The sequence below is a fragment of the Mustela nigripes genome, chromosome 14 (genome assembly GCF_022355385.1).
Source record: "Mustela nigripes isolate SB6536 chromosome 14, MUSNIG.SB6536, whole genome shotgun sequence".
In the NCBI taxonomy this organism is placed as follows: Eukaryota; Metazoa; Chordata; class Mammalia; order Carnivora; family Mustelidae; genus Mustela; species Mustela nigripes.
Window position 1 is genome coordinate 27,335,057 of NC_081570.1, and position 22,775 is coordinate 27,357,831.

General features: G+C 56.9%; 1 protein-coding gene across 6 annotated transcripts; it reads left to right on the top strand.

Annotated features, from left to right (window-relative positions):
• Nucleotides 1–595: 595 nt before the first annotated feature.
• On the top strand, nucleotides 596–22,212 carry MAP7D1 (MAP7 domain containing 1). Of its 6 annotated transcripts, none has more exons than XM_059377256.1 (18): nucleotides 598–904; nucleotides 12,798–13,148; nucleotides 13,350–13,418; nucleotides 14,032–14,195; nucleotides 14,946–15,060; nucleotides 16,504–16,614; nucleotides 17,776–17,898; nucleotides 17,995–18,161; nucleotides 18,254–18,396; nucleotides 19,155–19,483; nucleotides 19,763–19,940; nucleotides 20,028–20,166; nucleotides 20,309–20,413; nucleotides 20,696–20,749; nucleotides 20,899–20,944; nucleotides 21,047–21,137; nucleotides 21,235–21,431; nucleotides 21,619–22,212. In XM_059377256.1, exons 1-18 carry the CDS (start codon nucleotides 859–861, stop codon nucleotides 21,627–21,629), a joined length of 2,439 nt encoding a protein of 812 aa, XP_059233239.1. In that variant the 5' UTR covers nucleotides 598–858; the 3' UTR covers nucleotides 21,630–22,212. The 6 variants fall into 6 exon arrangements, with proteins under 6 accessions (XP_059233237.1, XP_059233241.1, XP_059233238.1 ...); XM_059377257.1 differs by having other exon boundaries at nucleotides 599–904; nucleotides 20,902–20,944; XM_059377254.1 differs by having other exon boundaries at nucleotides 596–904; nucleotides 17,776–18,161.
• The last annotated feature ends 563 nt before the right edge of the window (nucleotides 22,213–22,775 follow it).

The window sequence follows — 22,775 nt, forward strand, 5'->3', positions numbered from 1 at the left end:
AGCATTGGTGCAGGCCTGTAATTACCCCGGGGGAGCACGGAAGACACCAGCAGTAGGATGCTGGAGGAAGGGCAGCAGCAAGGGGAGAGAAAGCAGAGAGCCCTTTTAGGGCTCTCCTTGGGGCCCTCCTTCAGGTCTCTCGACATCTCCCCGGGCAGATTTGGTTTGAGGTGGGATTGGGAGAAAATCTGGATTTGAAGCTACCGCCAAGGTTCCGGAGCCGGAGCCCCCAAGTTCCAGGGTGGGAGTGGAGGTTCCCAGACCCGCTCCCTTCTACTCCCCCCAGTCCAAGCGGCGGGTGAGTCACCAGAGCGCTCCCTACTTAGTCTGCTGGCGCTGTGGCGCGTACCAACGCGCGGCCGCAGGGGGAGGCGGCGGCACGGGCGTCCTCGGGGAACCACGGCGTCCCCTCGGTCGCGGTCGCAGGAGAGGCGTCCCGAGCTCGAGGGCCCGCGCTCCGGGGCGGAGGCGGGCGGGGCGAGCGAGGCGGGCGCGCAGCGGCTCGCATCCCAGACGCTGGGGGGGAAAGGTCCTCCCCGTGTCGCACTTGGTACGCGCCAGCGGGGAGGCTAGGCGCAGCCCGGGCGGTACAATAGGGTTGGGCCGCGGCCGGGACTGGGCCGGCGCCGGGCAGGGAGCGGGATCGCGGCCGCAGCTGAAAGACACTGGGCGGCCGGCGACTCCGAGCCTCGCAGGCCACTAGCCGAGGCAGCCCAGACCTTCTCCGGAGCGCCCCCGCCTCCGAGTCTTGCCCGCCGGGCAGGGCCGGGCGTGATGCGCCGCGGGACCCCTGTCCTGGCCGCTGGCCGCGGCCGCCGCCGCCGCTGAGACCCCAAGACCCCCGGTGACGCCGCAGCCATGGAGAGTGGCCCACATGCAGAGCCAGGTGCCGGCGCACCCCCAGGTATGCCGGGAGCCACGCAGAGGCGAGATGGGGGGAGGTCGCGGGGCCTCGGGAAGGCCGAGGAGGAGGCCAACCCGCTGGGCGGGGACCCCTCCCCCGCCGCGCCCTCTGACCACTTGGAAGTTTAAAAATAAAGGCTGCCGCGGCGGCGGCTCGGGAACACCGACGCATCCTCTGACAGCTGCCCCCTCCCCCATTCCGGGCGCTAGGACACCCTGGGCGGCGGGATCCTCGAGGACCCCGCTCCGGAGTTGTTGGGACGATCCTTCCGCCCCGGCCCGTTGCTACTTCGGCTTCCCAGCCTGCATCCCCTTTCTGATCCACCCCGGCCCCGAAGCTCCTCTTAAATCGAACTAGGGCGTCTGTCCCCCTCTTCATCTCGAGTGGGCAAGGGTGACCCCAGTCTGACTGTGTGTGTTGGGGGGTCCAGATTCTCAAGCCTAGAGTCCTGCATAGCGAAGCCTAGGCCCTGGGCGCCCCCCACGCCCAGGCCCTGGCCCAGACCTCGCCCCCACCCCATCTCTCCAGCTGCCGCGCAAAGGGCCTGTTGCTGCTGCGGGCCGGCCAGGAGTGGAGGGGAGGGCAGGGGGAGGTCTCTAGCGGCGGCTGCCAAGTAACCCGCCGGATAAAGACGAGGGGGAGGGGGAGGCGGCATTGTTTGGGGCGAGGGCGGGAGCTGGGGAGTGGGCCGCCTCCTCTGCAGCCTGGCCTACTCCGGAGCCCACCCAGCCGGATTTGGGGAGGAAAGGGACAGAGGGAAAGCTGCGTATCCTGCCATCCTCCTTCCTAGCCTCTCTAGGCCCCAGTCTCTTCTTGAGAATGGGATGAAGGCTCAAGGCGGCACTCCCGGGACCTGCCACATCATTCCTCAGCCTGAAGCTTGAGATGCCTACCCCCGCCCCCCTACACACACTCTAGGCCCCAGAAGACCATCAAAGCTACCCTCCCCTCCCCTCACCCCACCAACCACCAGTGCCCAGGACTTCTGCAAATCCCATTCGGATCTGGGAGCAGCTGATGAGGGGGTGGGGACAGGTTTCTGGTTGGGCCTGGTGTTGGAGGGAGGGATCTCTCTTTCTCTTTCTTCCTGGAAGGGGAGGGAAGAGCGTGATTACTGAGGACCCAAGTTCTGTTCCCACTGACTCAGGGGGGAGGCGGCCCCAACCTCACACCTCCATAGAGTTCTAGAGCCTAATCCCTGCCACCTCCCTGACCCCTGGGGCGTGGGCCCAGCATGAAACAGTGTCTGTGGGTGCGGAGAGCCCAAGACAAGGCGGAGCTGCTTGGCTGTGGGTGGGCTCCTCCCCATGCCAGCGTGGGCGCTTCCAGGGGCCCCCGTGGGTGTGGGAGCTGAGGGACGCAGGTCCTGGTGGTGGTGGGGTTAGCTATCAGACTGTTGTGGTTGGGGTGGTTTGTAGACTGTGCTGGAACAGTGGCACTTGGGTCAGTCTTCGCTCTGCTGAGCCTGAGAGGGGACACCCAGGGAGTCCTCAACTGGGTCCATTTCATCTGCTTATTGGCCCTCTGCATCTGAGGGGTGCAGGACTGGTGCATACATGGGGGCCTGAATGGGCATGATGATGGGGCCACAGATGGGGGCCTGAGTGTCTGGTTGAGGGTCTGGGGGACATGCTTGGCTGTACTGAGGGGCCTGAGGGGGTTTGCATACAGGGTCCTGGGTTGGGAAGACTTCTCTGTACATGCGGGCCTGGATGGAGTTACGTGAGAACCTAGATCAGGCTGGTGGCAAATCCCCACACAGAAGGTGAAGGTGACAGGGGCCCCCTCCAAGCCAAGGGCTTCCAGGGAATAAAGGTGGTGCCCACTGCATGTGTCCTGTCGAGTCTGAGGCATAGGACTGAGACACGGAATGCCCATGGCACGGTCCCTGCCGTCCTTGAGTTCTGTCTACCCTCCCCTGAGCATTTCCAGGAGGCAGCATGCAGTCTGGGACAGGTGTGGACTGGGGCAAGTGACTTGCCTCCTCCATGCCCCTGGAAGAGGAGGTGGTAATTCCAAACCTTTTGGGGCTAATGTGAGGGTTGGAGATGATGTACCCAAGGAGCCTAGCAGCAGACGCCCGCAGTACAGTGCTATTACCATTATTGTGGTTATGCTCATCAGAACCTGTGCCAACAGGGAGGTACGAAACACGGGGGAGGTGAGGACAGGGATTGGGAGCCAGTTTGCTTAAGAACGTAGACTCTGGAATCAAACATGACCTACTATTGTGTGACCTTAGGTATGTTGCTTAACCTGAGTCTTAAATGTTCCCATCTATAAAATGAGACTAATGTAGAAATTATCTTGTGGAGAGATGGGGATCATTAAATTAGAGGAACACATGAAACACTTAGCCTAGGCCTGAGCGCATAGTTAGTGGTCAATAACCTCTATTTGTTTTTTTGTCATTATTGTTTTTTAATTCCTTTAGAGGAGGAGGTGTGATTCATTAGAATTTCAGGAGGTAAATATGGGACAGAGAGCCAGGGAGAAGGGAGTTCTAGACACATATGAACCAGGGTGGATCTGGGGAACTGAGGGGCCCCCCAGTGCTTGGGCGAGGGAGTAGGGGCTGGGGCAGTAGCAGAGAGCCCCTGGAGGTGAGTGCAGCCAGCCACCCAGAGCACACACCGATGACTGCCAGGTGCTGGCTCCGTGCTGGCTGTGCGGGTGGCAGAGAAGTCACTACCCGCTGAGAGCTCCTGGCCCTATGAGGGAAGCAGACGTGCCCAGTGGAGGGAAACCTGACAGGAATACTGGTGATATGGTGGTCAGCGGGCTTGTGGAAGGCTTCCCAGAGGAGGAGGCGTTTCGGGTGAACCTAAAAGGGCGAGTAGAAGTTGGCAAGACTGGCACAATGGGCTGTGTCTCTAAGTATGGCAGCAAGCCTAGCTGGTGCCTCCCACTGACAGCTTCGTGCCCCCTTGGGCCTGTGGGCCCAGTAATGAGCCTCTAATGAGCCCCTAATGTGCAGTCATGCATATGCAAATAAGGAGGAAGGGGCACGAGGCCACGCTCTCCCCCTTTCCCTCAGGATGGGCATCAGCTGGGGGGGGGGGTGTTGGTGGGGAGAGCGAGCTGAACGCAGGGCCCTGACCAGAGTGATGGCCCTAGAGGGTGGCCAGGCGGGGTCTCAGGTCTAACTGAGGCTGGAAGTTAGGCCACAAGCAGCAGGGAGCTATGTCCCTGGGTCCTCACTGGGCCTTGGGACAAATCAGGGAGCCAAAGAGCCAGGCCCAGATAATGCAGCTTTGTTGGCTGTGGTAGCCACTGCCTGGCACCCCGGGGCACAGCCCTCGGCGGTCCGCCACTTCTCAGCTGCAGCTCTGCCCTGAGGGGAGCGGAGAGCATGAGGCTGGGGGTAGGGAGCATGGAGTTGCTACCACCGTCCGGAGCTCCAGCCCCACTTATAAGAGGAGATATGGCCCCTCACCAGGGATAAGTCCATCTTATCTCCCACTCCTATTTCTTAAGGGCCTTCTTTGTGCCAGGCATAATGCTTAGCATATCATGTGCCTGGTCTCATTTGATTCTCAAAACAATCCCTGAGGTGAGGATCAGGGAGGGAAATCATTGGCCTAAAGTCACACAGCTAGGAACTGGCAGGGGCAGGATTTGAACCCAGGTTCATCTGATGCTAAAGCCTCTGCAGCAAACCTCTACGATGACTTACCACGGCTGAGCCAGCTGGTGAAAGAGTCTGACCTGCTTCCCTGGCATGACTGATCTATAGGCATCTTGGTCTTAGGGACCCGTGATCCATTCTCTGGCAGGCAGAGGTAGAGCCAGCAGAGCCGAGTCCCCTGTGCATCTTGTCGGGTTGGAGTCCGAGGAAGTCAGACCAGAGGCAGGCCCTGGACCCAGGCGGTGATCACAGTCCAGCCAGCAGGCCATTCTCAAGCCTCTGCCCTGAGCTGCTAGGCCCTAGCACAGACAGCCCTGCTGGGGCCGAGGGAGGGCCCGCGGTGGGGCCTGGGCTACGGGATGGGGTCATTTCCTGCCGCCTAAAATAACAGGAAGTGGGTGCTCCTGATTGGAGGCTGGGAACAATGGCCGCCAACCAGGCCAGAGAGCTCCTTCAGATCTGCAGTCTCAGTGGAGATCCCGGCTTTATCTCCCCACCAGAGGCCCATGGCCTGGCCGTAGTGCCCTGCTCCTAAGTGCCTGTGGCCCAGGTTCTAAGGACTGTTGAAGCAGGCTGCCGCCTACCCTCCCTCCCTCCCAGTTCTGGCTCCGCTCTACTCAGGCTGGGAGTAATGCTGCCCCCTAAGGGTTCCCTCTGTCCCAGCTCCATGATCAGGCATCTCTCAGAGTTCATCCTTCCGGGACCCGCCCCTACCCCCAACCTCATCCTCCCAGCTCAGAGCTCTCCAGGCTGGGGAAACCCTCAAAGAGGCTGTCCTTTTTTTTTTTTTTTTTTTTAAGATTTTATTTATTTATTTAACAGACAGAGATCACAAGTAGGCAGAGAGGCAGGCAGAGAGAGAGAGAGGGAAGCAGGCTCCCTGCTGAGCAGAGAACCCGATGCGGGGCTCGATCCCAGGACCCTGAGATCATGACCTGAGCGGAAGGCAGAGGCTTAACCCACTGAGCCACCCAGGCGCCCCGAGGCTGTCCTCTTTGAGTAACAGAGTGAAGGTACAGACTGTCAACGCTGCTTCAGACCCCAAACCCCAGCTTTGCTACTCACCAGCTGTGTTGAGCTGGGTCTGACACAGCATTAGGTATTGTTGCTGTTAACTGGACTTCCCCTGAGCCCAGGTAAGGGGACGTCCAGAAGGGACAAGGGAGGACATGACCTGGACGAGGCTGGGCAAGTACCCTGGGGACATGATATCTGCATGCTGGGTGCATCTCTGAGGCTTCATCTGTGCCTTGGAGGGGGTACGTGGTGTGTGTGTGTGTAGAGTTCTAAATCCCGCTAAGTCTGATTCCTGCGTATGTAGGAGGCGGGGTGGGGGGTGGTGCGAGGGAGAAAAGAATGTGTCTTGTCTCTTGCCATTGTTCAGGCTCTGTCCACGTTGTCTGGGTGTCTTTCTCCCTCTGTGGTGGGTACTCTGTCTCTCTGCATGTCTTTGACCCTCCTTTGGACTCAACTATCTTCATTTGTCTGGCCCAGCACTGCCATCTGAGGAGCTGTTGTGAGAGCTGGAGGGCTCTGACTACTGGTACCCCTCTCTGTCCTGTTTCCTCTCTCTGCCTTGTGCCTCTGCTCCCCATGCTCCCTGCCCAGGGGTGCTGTCTGTGCACCCCCTTCTGCTGGCTGTCCCCGGTGCTCCTTTGCTCTGTCCCCGGAGGATGGCCACGCACCCCCACCCCCTGCCCAGGTGTCTCACTTCCTGCCTCCTGGTGGCCAGCCTGGGCAGGAGCCTGCCTTTCCTGCATTCCTGCCCTCTGAGCTCAGTGCCTGCCTGCCCCACCTGCACCCTTCACCATCTTGGGGGAAACCTCCCTGAGGGAACCACCAAGTCACTTCCTTCTTTAGGGAACAGGCAGGAGCTTCAAGGAGGGGTGATGTGATGCCTACCAGAAACAGTGTGACATAAGGGTTTTGTCATCAGATAGCCTTGGTTCAAATCCTACCTCTGATGCTGACATGAGCAAATCACTTAATGTGTCTGAGTAAGTTTTCTCACCTGTGAAGCAGGGGCCATCCACAGAACTTTCCTTTTAGGGCTGTCATAAGAAAGAAATGAGATGAGGAAAAGTGCCTGGCATACAGTCGGCCTTCGATGAACCCTTCCAGGGTTTAGGAGCTGGCAGGGCACACTCAGGGCTCTGAACGAGCAGGACCTTTAGGATCAGGGAGGCTTGGCTTTAGAGCAGCTCGAGGTTTGACAATGTGCTGGCTAGGTGACTCCCTGCAGTCCCCCAATCCGTCCACGCATTTATCCATCTGTGCCTTCATTAAACAGACCCAGAACTCCTGCTCTGTGCTGGCAGGTCCTAGATAAACCCTGGGCTCTAAAAATGAGCAAGACCCAGTTTCTTCTGTCCATGAGCAGTCATGCTGGCAGAGACAGGGGCAGCAGGCAAACAGAAAAGCCAGACTCAGTTATCAGTGTTGTGAGAGGAATATTTGGCCCAACAGCACTTGTTAGAATGGGAGGAGGGAGGTGCCAGAGGAAGGGAGGAGATGGGGAGTGAGCCCCCTGAGCGTGTGACCGGCCCGCTGAGAGACTGCGTCCAGATCTTTCTGTGGACCACAGGTACAGGCCCTCGTGGGGCTCTTGAGAAGATAAGACTCACTGACCCTATGATAAGCTTCTGCCACCTCTGCCCGGTGAATGCTTTTTGTGCCAAGAAATAAATACAAACTATCTGTCTCTTTTCCAGTTCTTAACAAATACTTCTGGTAGATATCAGCTTCACAAAATAAAACTAACCGTGGCTAAAACCTCACAATTTGACACACACCAAAAAGACAAGGCAGTCACCGAAGGATTACATTAGATGAATGAAAATAGGAATAATCAGAAGTTCGTTTAACCATGCCGTTGATAACTCATCAAGTACTTAATTTGGTTTACTATTATTTGTTCTGGGTAACACTGTCCCAGTGGCATTTCATCAGTGTTGGCATGCCTCTGAGGGAAATATTTGTATTTTGGGTCAATCGTCTACCAGGTCAAAAGAAGAATTCTGGGGCACCTGGGTGGCTCAGTAAGTTAAAGCTTCTGCCTTCGGCTCAGGTCATGATCTCAGGGTCCTGGGATCGAGCCCCACATCGGGGGGGAGAGCCCGCTTCCCCATCTCTCTATGCCTGCCTCTCTGCCTACTTGTGATCTCTGTCTGTCCAATAAATAAAATCTTTAAAAAAAAAAATAAGAGTTCCAAATGTCCCGTTTACTTCTCAAGAAATCTTTCTTGTTGAGCTGCTGGAGTCAAACATTTATTATGATTTTTAGCTTCCACCTGAGTGCCAGAGTCCAGGAAGCTGCCCACATTCCATTGAGATGGAGGGGTCGATTTGCTTCCCTTCAAGTGTCTGTCCCTTTGCAGTAAGTTACCACATGGATTTACTCTTTATTAGAGCAAAATTCTTCTTCTCTGTACACGGCTATAGGCTGGGGTAGTGCTCGAGTACAGCACTTTATTCTCATTCAACAGCATCTCGTGACCGTCTCCATGTCCTTGGCACTGCGGTAGCTGCTGGTGATGTGGTGGTGAGCAAAGCAGACACAGCCCAGCTCTTGGAGGGCTTCCCGTCGGTCTAAGGGGAGGCTGACTATAACAAGAGTAACACACAAGAAAGTAGAAAAATTTAACAGTCACAGTGCTTCAAACAAGAGGCATGCGAAGCCATGACTGTATAGAATGAAGGAATTTATCCTGATCCGAGAGGCCAGGGAAGCCTTCCCTGAGTATATGATGTCCAAGTGTAGATCTGAAGCCTAAATGGGGGTTAACTAAGAGAAGTGCAGAGAGAGCATGTGCAAAGGCCCTGTGGTAGGAGCAAGTATGAATGGTTATCAGAATTCAAAATTCAGCGTGGCCAGAGTGCAGAAAGCAAGTGGGGAGCATGGAGAAGAGATTCAAGAGGTGCAGGAGATGGGGACAGGGACATCAGATTAAGCCAGACTTGTAGTTTGGGTTCAAGAGTTTTGTTTTTATCTCTAAAACAAAGAGAAGCCACTGAGAGGTTTCAAGTGTCAAGAGTACCATGATCAGATTTGCATTTGCAAACACTTAACTCAGACTGCTCCATGGAGAGCAGAGTGAGAATGGGTGTGGGGAGAGCAGTGGGGAGACTTTGTAGTCAGCCAGGTAGGAGAGATGCTGATGGCATCAGCCAAGGTGGAGCTCACTGATTTATTCACTCAGCAGATAGTTGTGGAGTACCTATGTGCCCGCCTTAGAGACAGAACAGCTGACAAAACACACATATGTGTCCTGGTGGAGAGTATCTTCTAGAGGCAGGAGACAATGTTAAAATAGCGTCAATACTTTCAGAGTAAAAGAGAATTGGAAAGAAAACATACAGTTGGAAAGTGGGAGGGAGACTTCCATCGCAGTTTGTAATTTTAAATAGGGTTAAGGAGGGTGTAAATGACATTGGAGTAATACCCCGAAGGAGGTGATTAGTGCCCCAGTCTGGAGGCAAGTACACAGGCCTGTGGTAGGAGCATGCCTGGAACAGTGGCTGGAAGAGATGGGGGGGCGGGGTGGAAGGGAGGAGGAGATCAGGCCCAAGAGGTACTGGGCTGAAGAGGGGGCATCCTGAAGGTGGTCGGAGACCATTGTAAGGCCTTTGGTTTTTCCTCCCCAAGAGATGGGGCTTCTTCAGGGGAGTGATTCGATCTAACTTATTTTTAAGCAGAATCACTCCACTGCTGTGTTCAGAAAAGATGAAAGGGGAACAGCAAATGGCAGCAGGGAGTCTTTTTTTTTTTTTTTTTTAAATTTCATTTTTTAAGTAACCTTTCCACCCAGCATTGGGCTTGAACTTACAACCCCGAAATCAAGAGCACACTCCACCTCCACCAACTGAGCCAGCCAGGGCACCCCAGCAGGGAGTCTTCATAAGGGACAAGAGAGGTTGAACCAAGGTGACAGAAGTGGAGATGGTGAGAAGTGATTGGATTCAGAATATACTTCGCACATTGAGCCAAGAAGATTTACTGAGAGATTAGATATGGGGTATGAGATAAGAAAAGATTCCAAAATGACTCTTAAGATTTTTTGGCCTGAGGCATTGGGAGGATGGGGTTGCCACGGACTGGGATGGGGGAAAAACTGGGGGAGAAGCAGGTATCAGGAGCTCAGTCTGTCGTGTTTTAAATCTGGGGTGTCTGCAAGACACTCAGGGGTGTCAAACAGGGAGTTGCATGAGCGAAACTGGAACGTAAGGGAGAGGTCTGGGCTGGAGATGCAAGCCTGGTTGTCGTCAGCAGAGCAATGGTATTTAAAGCCATGAGTCTAGATGAGATCACCAAGGGAGTTCATGCAGACGGAAAAGGGATGAGGTCCTCCACTAAGCCTGGGGCACCTGACACTAAGAGGTTAGGCAATTCAAGAAGGATCAGCGAAGAAGACTGAGAAGTCACAGCCAGCAAGGTAGAAGGCACGCCAGGAAAGCGTGTTGTCGTCACAGCCCAGTGCGGAAGTGTTCTAGGAGCATGGAGGGATCAACCCTGTCAAACGCAGCTCCTAGGTTACCAAGACGAGGACCGAGAAATGGGTGCTGATTTAGCAGTGTTCACTGGTGCCCTTGAGAAGAGTGGTGTCATGGAGCTGTGCTGGTGAAGGCTTGACCCAAATGGGCTCTTGTAGCAGAGGTCGGGAGAAGTGGCAGATTCCTCTGGGCAGGTGCTGCTTGCTGAGCCCCTGCCAGGTGCCACAGATGCTAACCGACTCGCCACTGATGCCAGCAACTCAGGGAGGAAACTGAAGCTCACACAGGCTCAGGGCTTGCCCAAGGTCCCACAGCAGAGCTGGGGTTTCCCACCCAGGCTTGTTGGACTGGGGAGCCCAGGACCTTTCTTTCTACTCCACTGCATCTGACATGGGAACACAGGTCCCTCCAGGCCTCTCCCTCCCCCTCCTCCCAAGCCACATATAGCTAGCTCGGACCTATGGGGAGATTCCCTGTCTTGCCTGGTGGGTGGGATTTACCTAGGTGTAGACAAACATCCGCCTACCAGTTTTCCTTGCAACACCCGTAGCTCGTACAGGTGCTAGGAGAATGACAGTAAACAGGCCTCACCCTCAGCCTTCAAGCTTAGTACGCATACACCTAAGCTTTTTGGCCCCAGACTAGTCCCGGGGTTCAAATCCTGCCTCTGCCACCTGCTAGTTCTATGACCCTGGGCAGATCACTTTGTGGGGTAAGCTTTGAGCATCTTATCTGTATAATGGGGATAAGAATCTCTACCTCTCAGAGCTCATAGGAGGATGCAGGATAGGGCTACAAAAGGCCTAGCTCAACTCCTGGCATATAGTAAATGCTCACTAAACGATTGCTCCTAGTCAGATTGCCCAGTGGAGTCGGAATGGAGTTTGCAGGCGTCTGGGAGGCAAGCTAATAGGGGCCAGGCAGCCTTCTGCAGCTGGTGTGGGGAAAGCGGGGTGGGTTGTCATGGAGCCTTGGGGCTGGCCCTCTTGGACGGGCCCTTAGGGAGACAGGGCCTCAGCTGGGGCTCTTGCCTGGAGCCCAGGAAGCTGCAAGGGAAGGAATGAGGGAAAAATTGTGAGCCTCAGATTTCATTGCATAACACATATTACTTCATACTGCCTTAAGCAGAGGCAGGAGGCTGTAACTAGTAAGAGCATGGGTTGGGTAACAGATGCTGGGTTCAACTCCAGGCTCCTTCACTTACCAGCTGAGTGACCCCCAATTTTACAAATTTTACTTTTCTCTCCTGTTAAAAAGGTATTTATAGTGCCTCCTTCATAATTGACTGTCAGTGAGGACTAAAACAAATATGTGTAAAATGTTTTGAATATAGGAAGCTGAGAAATGAAGAAATCTATGACTGTTAAAGGTTATTGCTTTCACTAAAATCGCAGTTTGGTGGGATAGGTACTACCCTTATCCTGCAGCAGGAGCTGTGGCACAGGGAGGGTCTGTAACCAGCTCAAGGTCACATAATTAATGGGGAAGCCAGAATTCACTTGCAAATAGTTTGCTTTCAGAGGCCACATTCAGCCACAGGACACCTGTCTCCCTGAAGAAGGTACCCAGAGTCCCAAACGTGGACTGCTTGGGAGTGTCCTCTCCCTACATACCCGTTGTCACCTCCAGGGATCGGGGTCTACCCCCTCCCAAAAGGGCCAGATTTCCCAGAGGAGAGGACTCTGGTGGAGGCATCCAGTAAAAGTGAAAAATGCTTCCATCGATTCAGCTTCTCTCAGACCCCGGCCCTGTCCCCTCAGCCTGGGTTCAGGGTCTGGGTCCCCCTCGTTCCCCTCAGGGCTCAGTAGCAGCAGATGGCAGTGTGGCAGTGTGCTCAACATGCAGAGCTTTACAAGACCCACAGGGAAAGGGCAGGAGGTGGTATTGGCTGGTACCTGAGTTCTGCCAGGCGCTTCCCTAGCTCGGGCTCATTATTCCCATTTTACAGATATGAAAACTGAGACTTTAAAAAGGGGGAGTGGCTTCATGAAGGTGACCTGCTGGAGAAGAATGCCCTCCCGTCCCTTCTTGGGGTGCTAAAATCAGAGCTGGGCCTGTCTTTCAACTCTCCAGAATATACACGTGCTCACCTGTGTGCCGATACACATCCGGACAGAGTCACGTGGCTTCCTTACTTGGCACTTTGCTATCTTTTACAGGCATCTTGAACTATTGTGGGTGTTCCGGGAAAGGAAAAAAGATGACAAAGTGAAAGTAGTTGGCTGCCCGCCCCATGCGGGAGTGAGCAACACAGCATCCCACTTGTGCCCAGCACTGGCCCCCTCTGTGCCCAGTCATTACCACTCCGGCCACTATTCAGGGCTACCAACTTTTTCTGTTTTTCCAGTACACCCTGCTCCCTTCTGCCGCTCTGCGGATGCTCTTCTTTTAGCCAGCACCCTCTCCTCCTTGCTTTGTCAACTCCAGCTCATACTCTGGCTCTCAGCTTGGTTGTTCCTTCTTCAGGAAGCTCCCCAAATGTCGGTTAACCATCTCTGCTGTGTTACCCTCAGACGTAGTTCTTATCCTGTGCCATAACTGCCTCGCTATTTGTCTACCCGCTAGAAGGTGGGCTCCACGGAGGCAGCGGCCATGGCTGTTTTCCTACCATGGTATGATTAGTATCTGGAACAGGGGCCTGGCACACAGAAGGAACTCGATAAGCATGTTGTGTGAATGAATGAATGTGAATTGGACAAGGGATGGAGCCCCGTGCTGAGCTGATGGCATGGGTGTGCTAACTGACTCTCTCTCCTCTCTTGTGTTGTCTTCCAGCAGTGGCAGCCAGGACCCCCCCAGAGCCAAGACCTTCTCCAGAAGGTGACCCCTCCCCGCCACCGCCACCACCACCGATGTCAGCCCTGGTCCCCGATACACCCCCAGATACCCCTCCTGCCATGAAGAATGCCGCTAGTTCTAAGCAGCTCCCACTGGAACCAGAGAGCCCCCCAGGGCCGGCTGGGCCTCGATCAGCCCCCCAGCAGGAAGAGTCCCCTTTCTCAGATGTGAAGATCAGAGGACCCACCCCACCAGCCACAGGCCCACGGGATGCCAGGCCTTCTCGAAGGAGCAGCCAGCCATCCCCGACAACGGTGCCAGCCTCTGACAGCCCTCCCACCAAGCAAGGTAGATCTGATGTCCCTTGTCCTGGGCCAGACTCCTTGGCTCAGGCTCCCAGCCCTGGATGATGCCACTGAAGGGAACCTCCTGGGCCCAGGAGGAGATGGGAAAAGGGACGGGGACGAGGCCTGGGGGAGGGCCCCGAGGCTGACTCCCCTTTTTGGGAGGAGCCTCTGACCTAAGTCTGTTCCCATTCCCTTGACTAAGATGTAAAGAAAGCAGGAGAGAGACACAAGCTGGCAAAGGAGCGGCGAGAAGAACGGGCCAAGTACCTGGGTGAGTGTTGGGGAAACGTCCTCATTCCCCTGACCCTCACCGTCAGTCTCTGATCGGCAGCATTAACACTTCTGAACGCTTAATTACAGCGCACTGTGCTAAGAGCAGTATGTACATTATCCCATTTAATTCTCTCCACCCATTCTGTGGATGGGGGAAGCAGAGGCTCAGAGTGATGAAATCATTTTCCTAAGCCACACACAGCCAGTGGAATCTCTGCCATCCAGACCCACAGCCTCATCTCACCCTCTGTCCCATGCTCTTAGTCACGCAGTACGTGAAAGTCTGTCCAGCAGGCTCCAAAGTCAGACAGGGCTCTGGCCCTAAAGAACTCATGTCTTCTTTAGCACCGAGAAACCACGAGCCCAATGGGGGAGAGAGAGAGAGAGACCTTCCATCAGGGAAATCCTCCTTCTGAGGCCTGAGCCCGTGTTCTGGAAGCCCATCAGCATGAGGCGGGGTCTGGGAGCAGAGGCACATCCCTCCTGCCCCCCCAAACCCCCTACCGCCACTGCCCTTAAACTGGCAGAAGAAAGACCCGCCTGGGGCCAGGGCAACAGGGAAAGCCACTTCCTTGGCTGAGACCCATCACACCCACCCTTGGCCCCCACAGCGGCCAAGAAAGCAGTGTGGCTGGAGAAGGAGGAGAAGGCCAAGGCCTTGCGGGAGAAGCAGCTCCAGGAGCGCCGGCGGCGGCTGGAGGAGCAGAGGCTTAAAGCCGAGCAACGCCGGGCGGCCCTAGAGGAGCGGCAGCGGCAGAAGCTGGAGAAGAACAAGGTGCGTTCGAGCTCCTCGCCGGCGAGGGCTGCGCGGGTCTGTGGACACGTGCACGGACGCACACGTGTGGACGCTGGCTCAGTGTGGACACACATCTGTGTCAGCGCCTCCGTGCCATCTGTGCCCGCGTGGCAGTATTTGTATCCGTATCTGCGATTGTGTCCCTGAGTGTGCACGGGCTGGGGATCCTGCGGCAGCAGACGCGATTGGTTCTGCGCATGCCTGGTGCAGGGTTGGGGCACTGTGTGCTGACAGTGCAAGTGTTTCTGTGTCTGTCCCAGGGGTGCGTGTTTGTATGTATGCGGAGGTGTGTCTCTGTGTGTGCTGAGCTCCAGGACGTGAGGAGGAAAGGAAGGAAAAAGTGGCCTGGCCCCTGCAGGGGTGGGGGGTGGAGGCTTAGGCTAAAAGGAAAACGTAGCCCCAAGGTCAGGACCCTCAGGATCAGGGGGACATGGCCCCACCTGGGAGCCCCAGGCAGGGAAAGTCCCACCCTGTCCTCAGAGAAACAGCTCATACATCCAGGAAATGACTCAAGAACAGTGAAAAGCTCCCCAAGAACAGGTTGGAAGGGATTTGTTACAAACGGGCTTCAATCATAGCAGGGATTCAGTAACCTTGGTTACCTACAATGAGTCAGGGAAAACTTCTTGGGTGGGGAAGGCATTGTCACAGCAGAGAGCAGGGCCTTTCTGCCAGGTATGCTGAATGATGCTGAGCCCAGACCTCTGCCCTCTCCCCTCGCCCCACCAGGAGCGCTATGAAGCAGCCATCCAGCGGTCAGTGAAGAAGACGTGGGCCGAAATCCGGCAGCAGCGCTGGTCCTGGGCAGGAGCCCTGCACCACAGCTCCCCAGGACGGAAGACCAGTGAGTGGGCTGGAGGGCCTTGGGAGGGGGGCGAGGCGGGGGGGGGGGCTGATGAGTGGGGCCAGGGAGCAGCTTCACTGCCAGCAGCAGGCCCCTCTCTGCAGCAGCAGGTATGCCTTGCTTTGTGTAACTTGTGTCTTCTGGAATGGTCTTCTAAGCCAAACTGTCCCTTCCCAAGGACTTCTGGTATCAAGTCAGAGGTGAATTCTCTTCATTTGGTTTGCTCTTCAAACCTCTATCATTTTAGATGAGCCTTCTCTGTTTCTGTTTTTACTATTAGTTGATGATACAGAAAAGAACACTTTAATGCCCTGCAGACGCTGGGTGTTTAAGAGAACTATCGCCCCCTTGTGAAACTGTCTTGGGAGGTAGATATGCGTCTCTGAGTTTTCTTCATGTAGGGCCATCAGGATTTGGGTCTGATTCTTGGCTGGCATGTATGTACCTTCGTGTTTGGATGTCTTTATGTAATGGCCAATTTAGTATTTCCAGCTGTGTTCCTTTTGGTGTATGTGCTCATGGATCTGTGGGTTGTGTGTCTTATATGAGTTCGTTTGCCTTGGTGTGTCTATGGGGCTTTGTGTACCTCAGTGAGGGCTCCCAAGTCAGACAGAATTGGGTGAGGACCCCAGCTCTGGCACTTGCAATGTAACCTCTAACATCTCGATGTCAGTCTCTTCATCTGTAAAATGGGGATAACCATACTACTTGCCTCCGAGGTTGTAGGTAGATGTTTGGGAGGATCAAGTGAGGTAACATGTGTGTGGTGCCCAGCACAGTGCCTGGTACGTGGTAAGCATCCAAAAAATGTCAGCTGTTACAAATATCATGATTAAGTTGCTGCGATGTGTTTGTGCCTGTGTGCATCTGGGTCTGGCGCATTATCCGTCAGTGTTTGTGTTTCTGTGTCTGTGCATGTCTGCACACACACATGCATGTGGAAGTGTGTCTTTTACTCTCTATGCCCGTGCCTGCATGTCTTTGTCTTTGTGTGTCCCTAGGGATGTGTGGATTTGGATTTGTGTGACCGTGACTGTGGGTTCTTCTGTTTAGGAATGTCTCTGCATTTGTCCTAGTACGTGGGTGTTGTAGCCATAGCGCCTTGGCAGGTCCGTGCCAGCAAGTGCCAACGCTGGGTGGCTGTGGGGGAGGGGTTGCAGCGCCCAGCCCCAGGGAATGGCTTCCTGGCCAGGAAGGCTGTAGTTTCTCTAGTTCTGCTCCATCCCCTTCCTCTGTTCCTTCTCCATCAGCTCCCCCAATCCGGGTTGTTTCTGGTCCCCTATCCTCCCCCCCTCCCAGAGCCAAGTCTGCCTCTTCCTCCCCTTCCTAGCCTGCCCACTCCACCCACCCCCCCAGCCCGCGGAGCATCTTGCATGGAAGGCCTCAGTGCCCCCCCTGGCTCCTGTCCGGCCCGGCCCTAATGCCGTGTCTTTTCCCCTCCAGGTGGGAGCAGGTGCTCCGTGTCGGCAGTAAACCTGCCTAAACACGTGGACTCTATAATCAACAAGCGGCTCTCAAAGTCCTCAGCCACGCTCTGGAACTCCCCCAGTAGAAGTAAGAGAAGGCCCAGCCCCTCTACCTCCAGAGCCCCTTGTAGCCCCCACCAAGCCTCCTCCAGAGCTTGGCAAGAACCCCAGGTCCCAGGACCCCTCACATACGCCAGGTCTCCATCCCCACTCTACCCCACTCAATGTGCTGCACCCCCTCAGGGGAGCTGGTGGTGGCGTATGGGTCTGGACCCTGAGGACAGAGGTGTGCCCTGCAGGGGAGAACAGAGACAATGGGCAGTGTCCCAGCAGACAGAAAGCCTGGCTGGGGCCTCAACAGCAGGTGGAGGTGGGAGCAGGGTTGGGGTTGGGGGTAAGGGGTGGAGAGTGGGAATAGGCAGGCAGCCTCATCACCAACCACAGCCAGCTGGCCTTGGCTAGCCTTAGGCAGGTGGCCTTGCCCCCCTGAGTACCAGACTAGCCTGGGTGCTGTGTGTGCAGAGGGGGCCCCTTATTCCGGCTCTACCCTGGGGGGCCCAAGCAACCCCACACCTCTCTGCCTTCAGAGCCCCAGCCTTGTGGCCTTAGCTGGCTCCAGAGTTGTGGCCAACCAACGTGGCAGGGCCTCTGTGTTCCCACCATGCCCTGGTGCTCACATGTGAAGGGGCCATGGTAGGAGTTATTTATAAGTTTCTCCAGCTTTTATTTGGTTGTTCTGTTGCCTAGCAACCAAATCAGCTGCTGTACCAACTCCACCTGACTGAGGCTTAAAAATAACCCAGCAGCTGAGGGGACAGAGCAGGGTGGCCCAGGCCAGCCAGGCCCCCTAGCAGCCTCCGTCTGGCATGGGACACCCCTCAGTTAGGCACACAGGGACCCTCACTGTCCCCAGTCCATGGGGTCATGCCTCCCCAGGCCAGCCCTCTGGATAGCAGGAGGAGCAGGGCTCTGCAGTGGGATGGGAGTAGGCACCCTTTTTCACTTAGGGAAAATGGTAGAGGGGGCCCTCCAGCTGTGCAGGACTTTGCCCTGGGAAGCATCTCCTTGCTCGGGTCTGCAGTGGAGGTCAGGCCCCACGGCAGACAAATGCGGCCCCACCTGACTGGGGTAAGGGTCCGGGGGGAAGCCTCCCTGGGCTCCGCGTGGATGGTACCCAGCAGTCCCCCTGTGCTTCTGCCTGCCTGCTGCGGCCCCCAGCGGTAACACGCTCCTGGCATTCTCCTCCTAGATCGCAGCCTGCAGCTGAGCCCATGGGAGAGCAGTATCGTGGACCGCCTGATGACACCCACCCTCTCCTTCCTGGCACGGAGTCGCAGTGCGGTCACGCTGCCCCGCAACGGCCGGGACCAGGGTAGGGGCAGCGGCCCTGGGAGAGCCCCCACGAGGGGCGGGACAGGGGCCAGCCCCGCTCGAGGGCCGCACCCCGACCGCACTCATCCCTCCGCAGCCGTGCCCGTGTGCCCGCGCTCGGCCTCTGCCAGTCCCCTGACGCCGCCGAGCAGTGCCCCCCGAAGCGCGCACCGCTGCGCCCCAGCTGGGGAGCGCGGGGAGCGCCGCAAGCCCAGCGCTGGGGGCAGCCCGGCCCAGGTCCGCCGCCGGCCCGAGGCCTCCCCGGTGAGTGGGCGCGCAGGTGGGGCAAGGAGCCTCGGCACAGAAGCGCGGCGCCTGCAACCCCTGTTCCCCCTCTCCTTCCTCCTCCCGCGCAGGTGCAGAAAAAGGAGAAGAAGGACAAGGAGCGGGAAAATGAGAAGGAGAAGAGTGCCCTGGCCCGGGAGCGCAGCCTCAAGAAGCGCCAGTCACTGCCTGCCTCTCCGCGCCCGCGCCTGGCTGTGGGCCACGCAGAGCTCAGGTGGGTGTGCGCCGGGGGCTGGGGGTTGGGGTGTTTCTGCGCACCAGGTCAGCCGGCCGTTAGCTCGCTCGTTCATCATCCGTTCACAAATAGTTGCTGGGCACCCATCCCTAGCATGAAAATGAAAGCTCCTTGAGGGCAGATTTTTGTTTGTTTTGCCTTTTTTTTTTTTTTAAGATTATTTATTTATTTATTTGAAAGATCACAAGTAGGCAGAGGGGCAGGCAGAGAGAGAGAGAGAGGAGGAAGCAGGCTCCCCGCTCAGCAGAGAGCCTGATGTGGGGCTCGATCCCAGAACCCCGGATCATGCCCTGAGCCGAAGGCAGAGGCTTTAACCCACTGAGCCACCCAGGCGCCCCTGTTTGTTTTGCTTTGATGGCTGAGGTACCCTAGCACCTAGAACAGTGCCTGGGGTTTGGTAAGTACTCAGCAGGCACCTGCTGAATGAATGAACCAGACCTGCCAGGTACTGTTCTGGGCCCTGAGAACACCCCGGGGTGCCAAGCCAGGCCGAGGTTCTCGCTCTTATTTGCTCTACTGGTGAGCTGGACATTAATCAAAGACTCACACGTGAATATGTGATTACCAACGGGGCTATATGCTCTGAAAGGAAATCATCTGGTTGTGTGAGAGCCTGTAAGGGGGGAGTGCTGAGTTACCTGGGTCTGGGTGGAGAGGATGCTTCCCTGAGGGAATGACATGCTCAGACGGTTTGTATGGACACTGCACTCAAAGCCTAACTTTTCCTTTTCTCTCAGTCCCAAAGCCAAGGCCCGGCCATCCTCTCCCTCCACAACCTGGCCCAGGCCTGCCTCTCCCTGCCCCAGCCCAGGGCCAGGCCACGCTCTACCCCCAAAACCACCATCCCCTCGGGGCACCACTGCATCACCCAAGGGGCGGGTTCGGAGGAAGGATGAGGCAAAGGAGAGCCTCAGTGGGACAGGACCTGTGGACAAGAACCAGAGCAAGAGCAAGACCCGTGAGGAGAAGGAGCCAACAGCCCCAGCCTCACCAGCACCCTCGCCTGTGCCCTCCCCCACCCCAACTCAGCCCCAGAAGGTGCAGCCCACAGCTGAGATGCCTGCAGGTGGGCAGGGCAAGAGAAATGACTTTGCCTGTGTGGGAGAGGTGGTCAGAGATATGAGCCTAGGGATGCCTGGGGACTGGGTGTTGGGAGACAGGAAGAAGAGGCTCCGACCCTCAGTAGGTCCAGGCGGGAATCCCTGCGGGAGATGAGGACCACACAGCAGTCAGAGTCCCTGGCAGAAGTTGGGGGAGGAGGATCGCCCCGAGGTCCGGGAAGCTCGCGGTGCAGGCAGCGGTGATGGATGTGTGTGCTGACTCCTGGTCCTGGATCCCACCCCAGATGCTGCTGTCCTGACCCCACCCCCAGCTCCTGCTCCACCAACGACCCCTAGCAAACCCATGGCAGGCACCACAGACCGAGAAGAGGCCACCCGGCTCCTGGCTGAGAAGCGGCGCCAAGCACGGGAGCAGAGGGAGCGCGAGGAACAGGAGCGGAGGCTGCAAGCAGAAAGGGACAAGTGAGTGCGCCCTTGGCGACCGAGGGGGCCTTTATGGAGGCTTCGGGAGAAGCGCAGGTTGGAGCCCGAGTTTCCTCTCTCCCCCAGGCGCATGCGAGAGGAGCAGCTGGCGCGGGAGGCCGAGGCTCGGGCCGAGAGGGAGGCGGAGGCTCGGAGGCGGGAGGAGCAGGAGGCCCGAGAGAAGGCGCAGGCGGAGCAGGAGGAGCAGGAGCGGCTACAGAAGCAGGTGCACCTCCTCCCGTCCCCCTCCGGGGGAGGGGGGGGGCAGTGCGGGGCTGGGTGCAGGCGCCTCCTGGTGGCGAGCTGGGGACTGGCCCGGAGGGAAGGGGGGAATCCAGCTGCTTAGAGCTCACGGGGGTCTTTGGCAGAAAGAAGAGGCCGAAGCTCGGTCCCGGGAAGAAGCGGAGAGGCAGCGTCTGGAGCGGGAAAAGCACTTCCAGCGGGAGGAGCAAGAGCGGCAAGAGCGCAAAAAGGTGTACAGAGCAGGGCGGGGCTTATGTGGGCGGGGCCGTGCGGGCGTGCCGCGTGCTGGGTGCTGGGTGTCCCCCGCAGTTATGGGGTGGGTGGAAGCTGCGGGAGCAGGCCCTGCCTTGGGCTTGTAAAAGTCGGGTCAAGAAGGAGTTGGGGTGAGTTCCTGGCCTGGAGAGGACTGGTAGGAGCTCGAAGGGCTGTGACATTCAGTACGGGGGTTGGCTGGTAGGAAGTTTCGAAGTAGGGCAGGACTTGCGTGTAACTGCTGTGGGGTCTCCAAACAGCGCCTGGAGGAGATCATGAAGAGGACTCGGAAGTCAGAAGCTGCTGAAACCAAGGTCAGGATTCCCCAAAGGCCCTGTTGGCAGTGGGGGTGCTGGGAAGGTGGGAGGGAGCGCTCGGGGTCTGGTTTGGGAGAGGGGAAGTCAGCACTAGAACCGTGTGGGGCCAGCCATCCTCTGAGTCTGACTGTTCTTCCAATTAAAAGCAGAAGCCGGACAGGAAGGAGGCACAAGCCAACAATTTCAGCCCAGGTAAAGGCCCTGTTCCCCCCATCTCTGTCCCCTTAGCCATCCCTCCTCAAACCTCCTCCTCTCCCCAGCCCCTGACTGATGGGCCTTCCTCTCCTGTGACAGAGCCTGTGAAAGCCGGGGAGGCCAGGCCCGCAGGGCTGCAGAAGGAGGCAGTGCAGAAAGAGGAGCTGGCCCCCCAGGAGCCTCAGTGGAGGTACCAGCTACCAGTCCCAGGGGCCCTGAGTGGGGCGCTGGGGGGGTGCCTGGGTGGTCCTGGGGTGGAGTGCTGAGTGTTGGCCCTGCACCCACAGCCTGCCAAACAAGGAGTCGCCCGGGTCCCTGGTGAATGGCCTACAGCCTCTCCCTGCACACCAGGAGAATGGCTTCTCCCCTAAGGGGCCCTCTGGGGACAAGAGTCTGGGCCGAACGCCAGAGGCACTCCTGCCCTTCGCAGCAGAGGCAGAAGCCTTCCTCAAGAAAGCTGTGGTACAGCCCCCGCAGGTCACAGGTAGGGATCCCTGATTCCTGGACCCCCAACCTTCCCTCCCAGCAGCCTTCCCTGGATTCCCCAGCCCTGCCCTTTCTTCCAGCTCTGCCACAGGCCCCTGGCACACTCCACCCTGAAGACCCCCAGACATCTGGGCTTGGAGGTGTGGTTTTGCCTTGACTGTTTCCCCTCCTGCTTTTTTCCCCAGAAGTCCTTTAGGAGGTTGCCTTGGATCCAGGCGCAGCTATGAGGGCTCCTCCGCACATCCTCCAGGAGGTCTGGAAGAGAGAGAGACAGAACAAAGCCGGAAGTGGCCTGGGCCCCTGGGGGTGGGTCTCCTGTTATTTTTAATCTGCACCTTATAGACTGATGTCTCTTTGGCCAGAGCCAGGTCCTGCCCCTCAGTGCATTCGTGTGCTCACACGCGCGGCCGCCCCCCTCCCGTACACACACATACACTCACAGCCTCTCTGGCCTCCTCCCTCGGGGAAGGGCTGCCTGTAGTATTTGCCTTGGTTCGGTGGGGTACAGTGGTTGTGAATACTGTAAATACTTGTGCTCAGACTCCTCTGCGTGGAGGGGCGGGTGCAGGAGGCAGACCCTCCCAGGACTCCCCCGGGGTGGTCTTCCTCTCTCTATTTAACTGTAACTGAGGGGGAACCCAGGTGAGGGGGTGGGGGGCACCTTGGGCCACAGGATACTGTTTGCTTTAGGGGTACCCATGCCCCCTGCCCTCGCCTGGAATCAGTGTTATTGCATCTGATCAAACTTCTCCAGAAATAAAGTGAGAATAATTCTGCCAGTCCTGTCTATCCTTGGGGCTGGCAGAGGGTGGGAGCAGGTGGCCTCCCACAGTCTAAGCACTGAAGGAGCCAGGACCTCGCGCTATCTACCCTCACCCAGGACTAGTCCTAGATCTCCCGCCTGTGGTCCCCATCTTGTCATGAATGCATTCATTGAACAAATGTGGTAGCAGGCAGAGGGCTGCGTGCTAGGGATGCCGTAGTAGGAAAAGATGTAGCCTCCATTCTCACAGGGTCTACAGTCTAGCAGGTGAGTGTCCTAGACACTCAGTTGCTTACTCAACATCCATTCCCATTTACCCAAACGAATGATTTTGTTCAGGTGGCCGTCTTCCTCCTGGATCCCCTCCTTCCCCCCACCTCTGTGCTTCAGCGGAGGTAGAGCCTAAGCCCATGGGGTGAATCATGGTAGTCATGAGGCAAAAATGATGGTCCCCAACCCCTCATGAGTGACTGGTTCAGGTCCAGGCATGTGACCCAACTGGGGCCAGCAGATATAAAGAAAAGTCTCCTGAGCTTCTAGGAGAGGCATCCTCACTTTTGAAAAACAACAAAACAAAAC

Bases quoted from the DNA above. Each gene is read 5' to 3' on its own strand.
- MAP7D1 (XM_059377254.1), top strand. From the start codon at position 859: ATGGAGAGTGGCCCACATGCAGAGCCAGGTGCCGGCGCACCCCCAG. The intron at 14,196-14,945 runs GTGCGTTCGAGC...TCGCCCCACCAG, and splicing joins AGAAGCTGGAGAAGAACAAG to GAGCGCTATGAAGCAGCCAT. The intron at 18,162-18,253 runs GTGAGTGGGCGC...CCTCCCGCGCAG, and splicing joins GCCGGCCCGAGGCCTCCCCG to GTGCAGAAAAAGGAGAAGAA.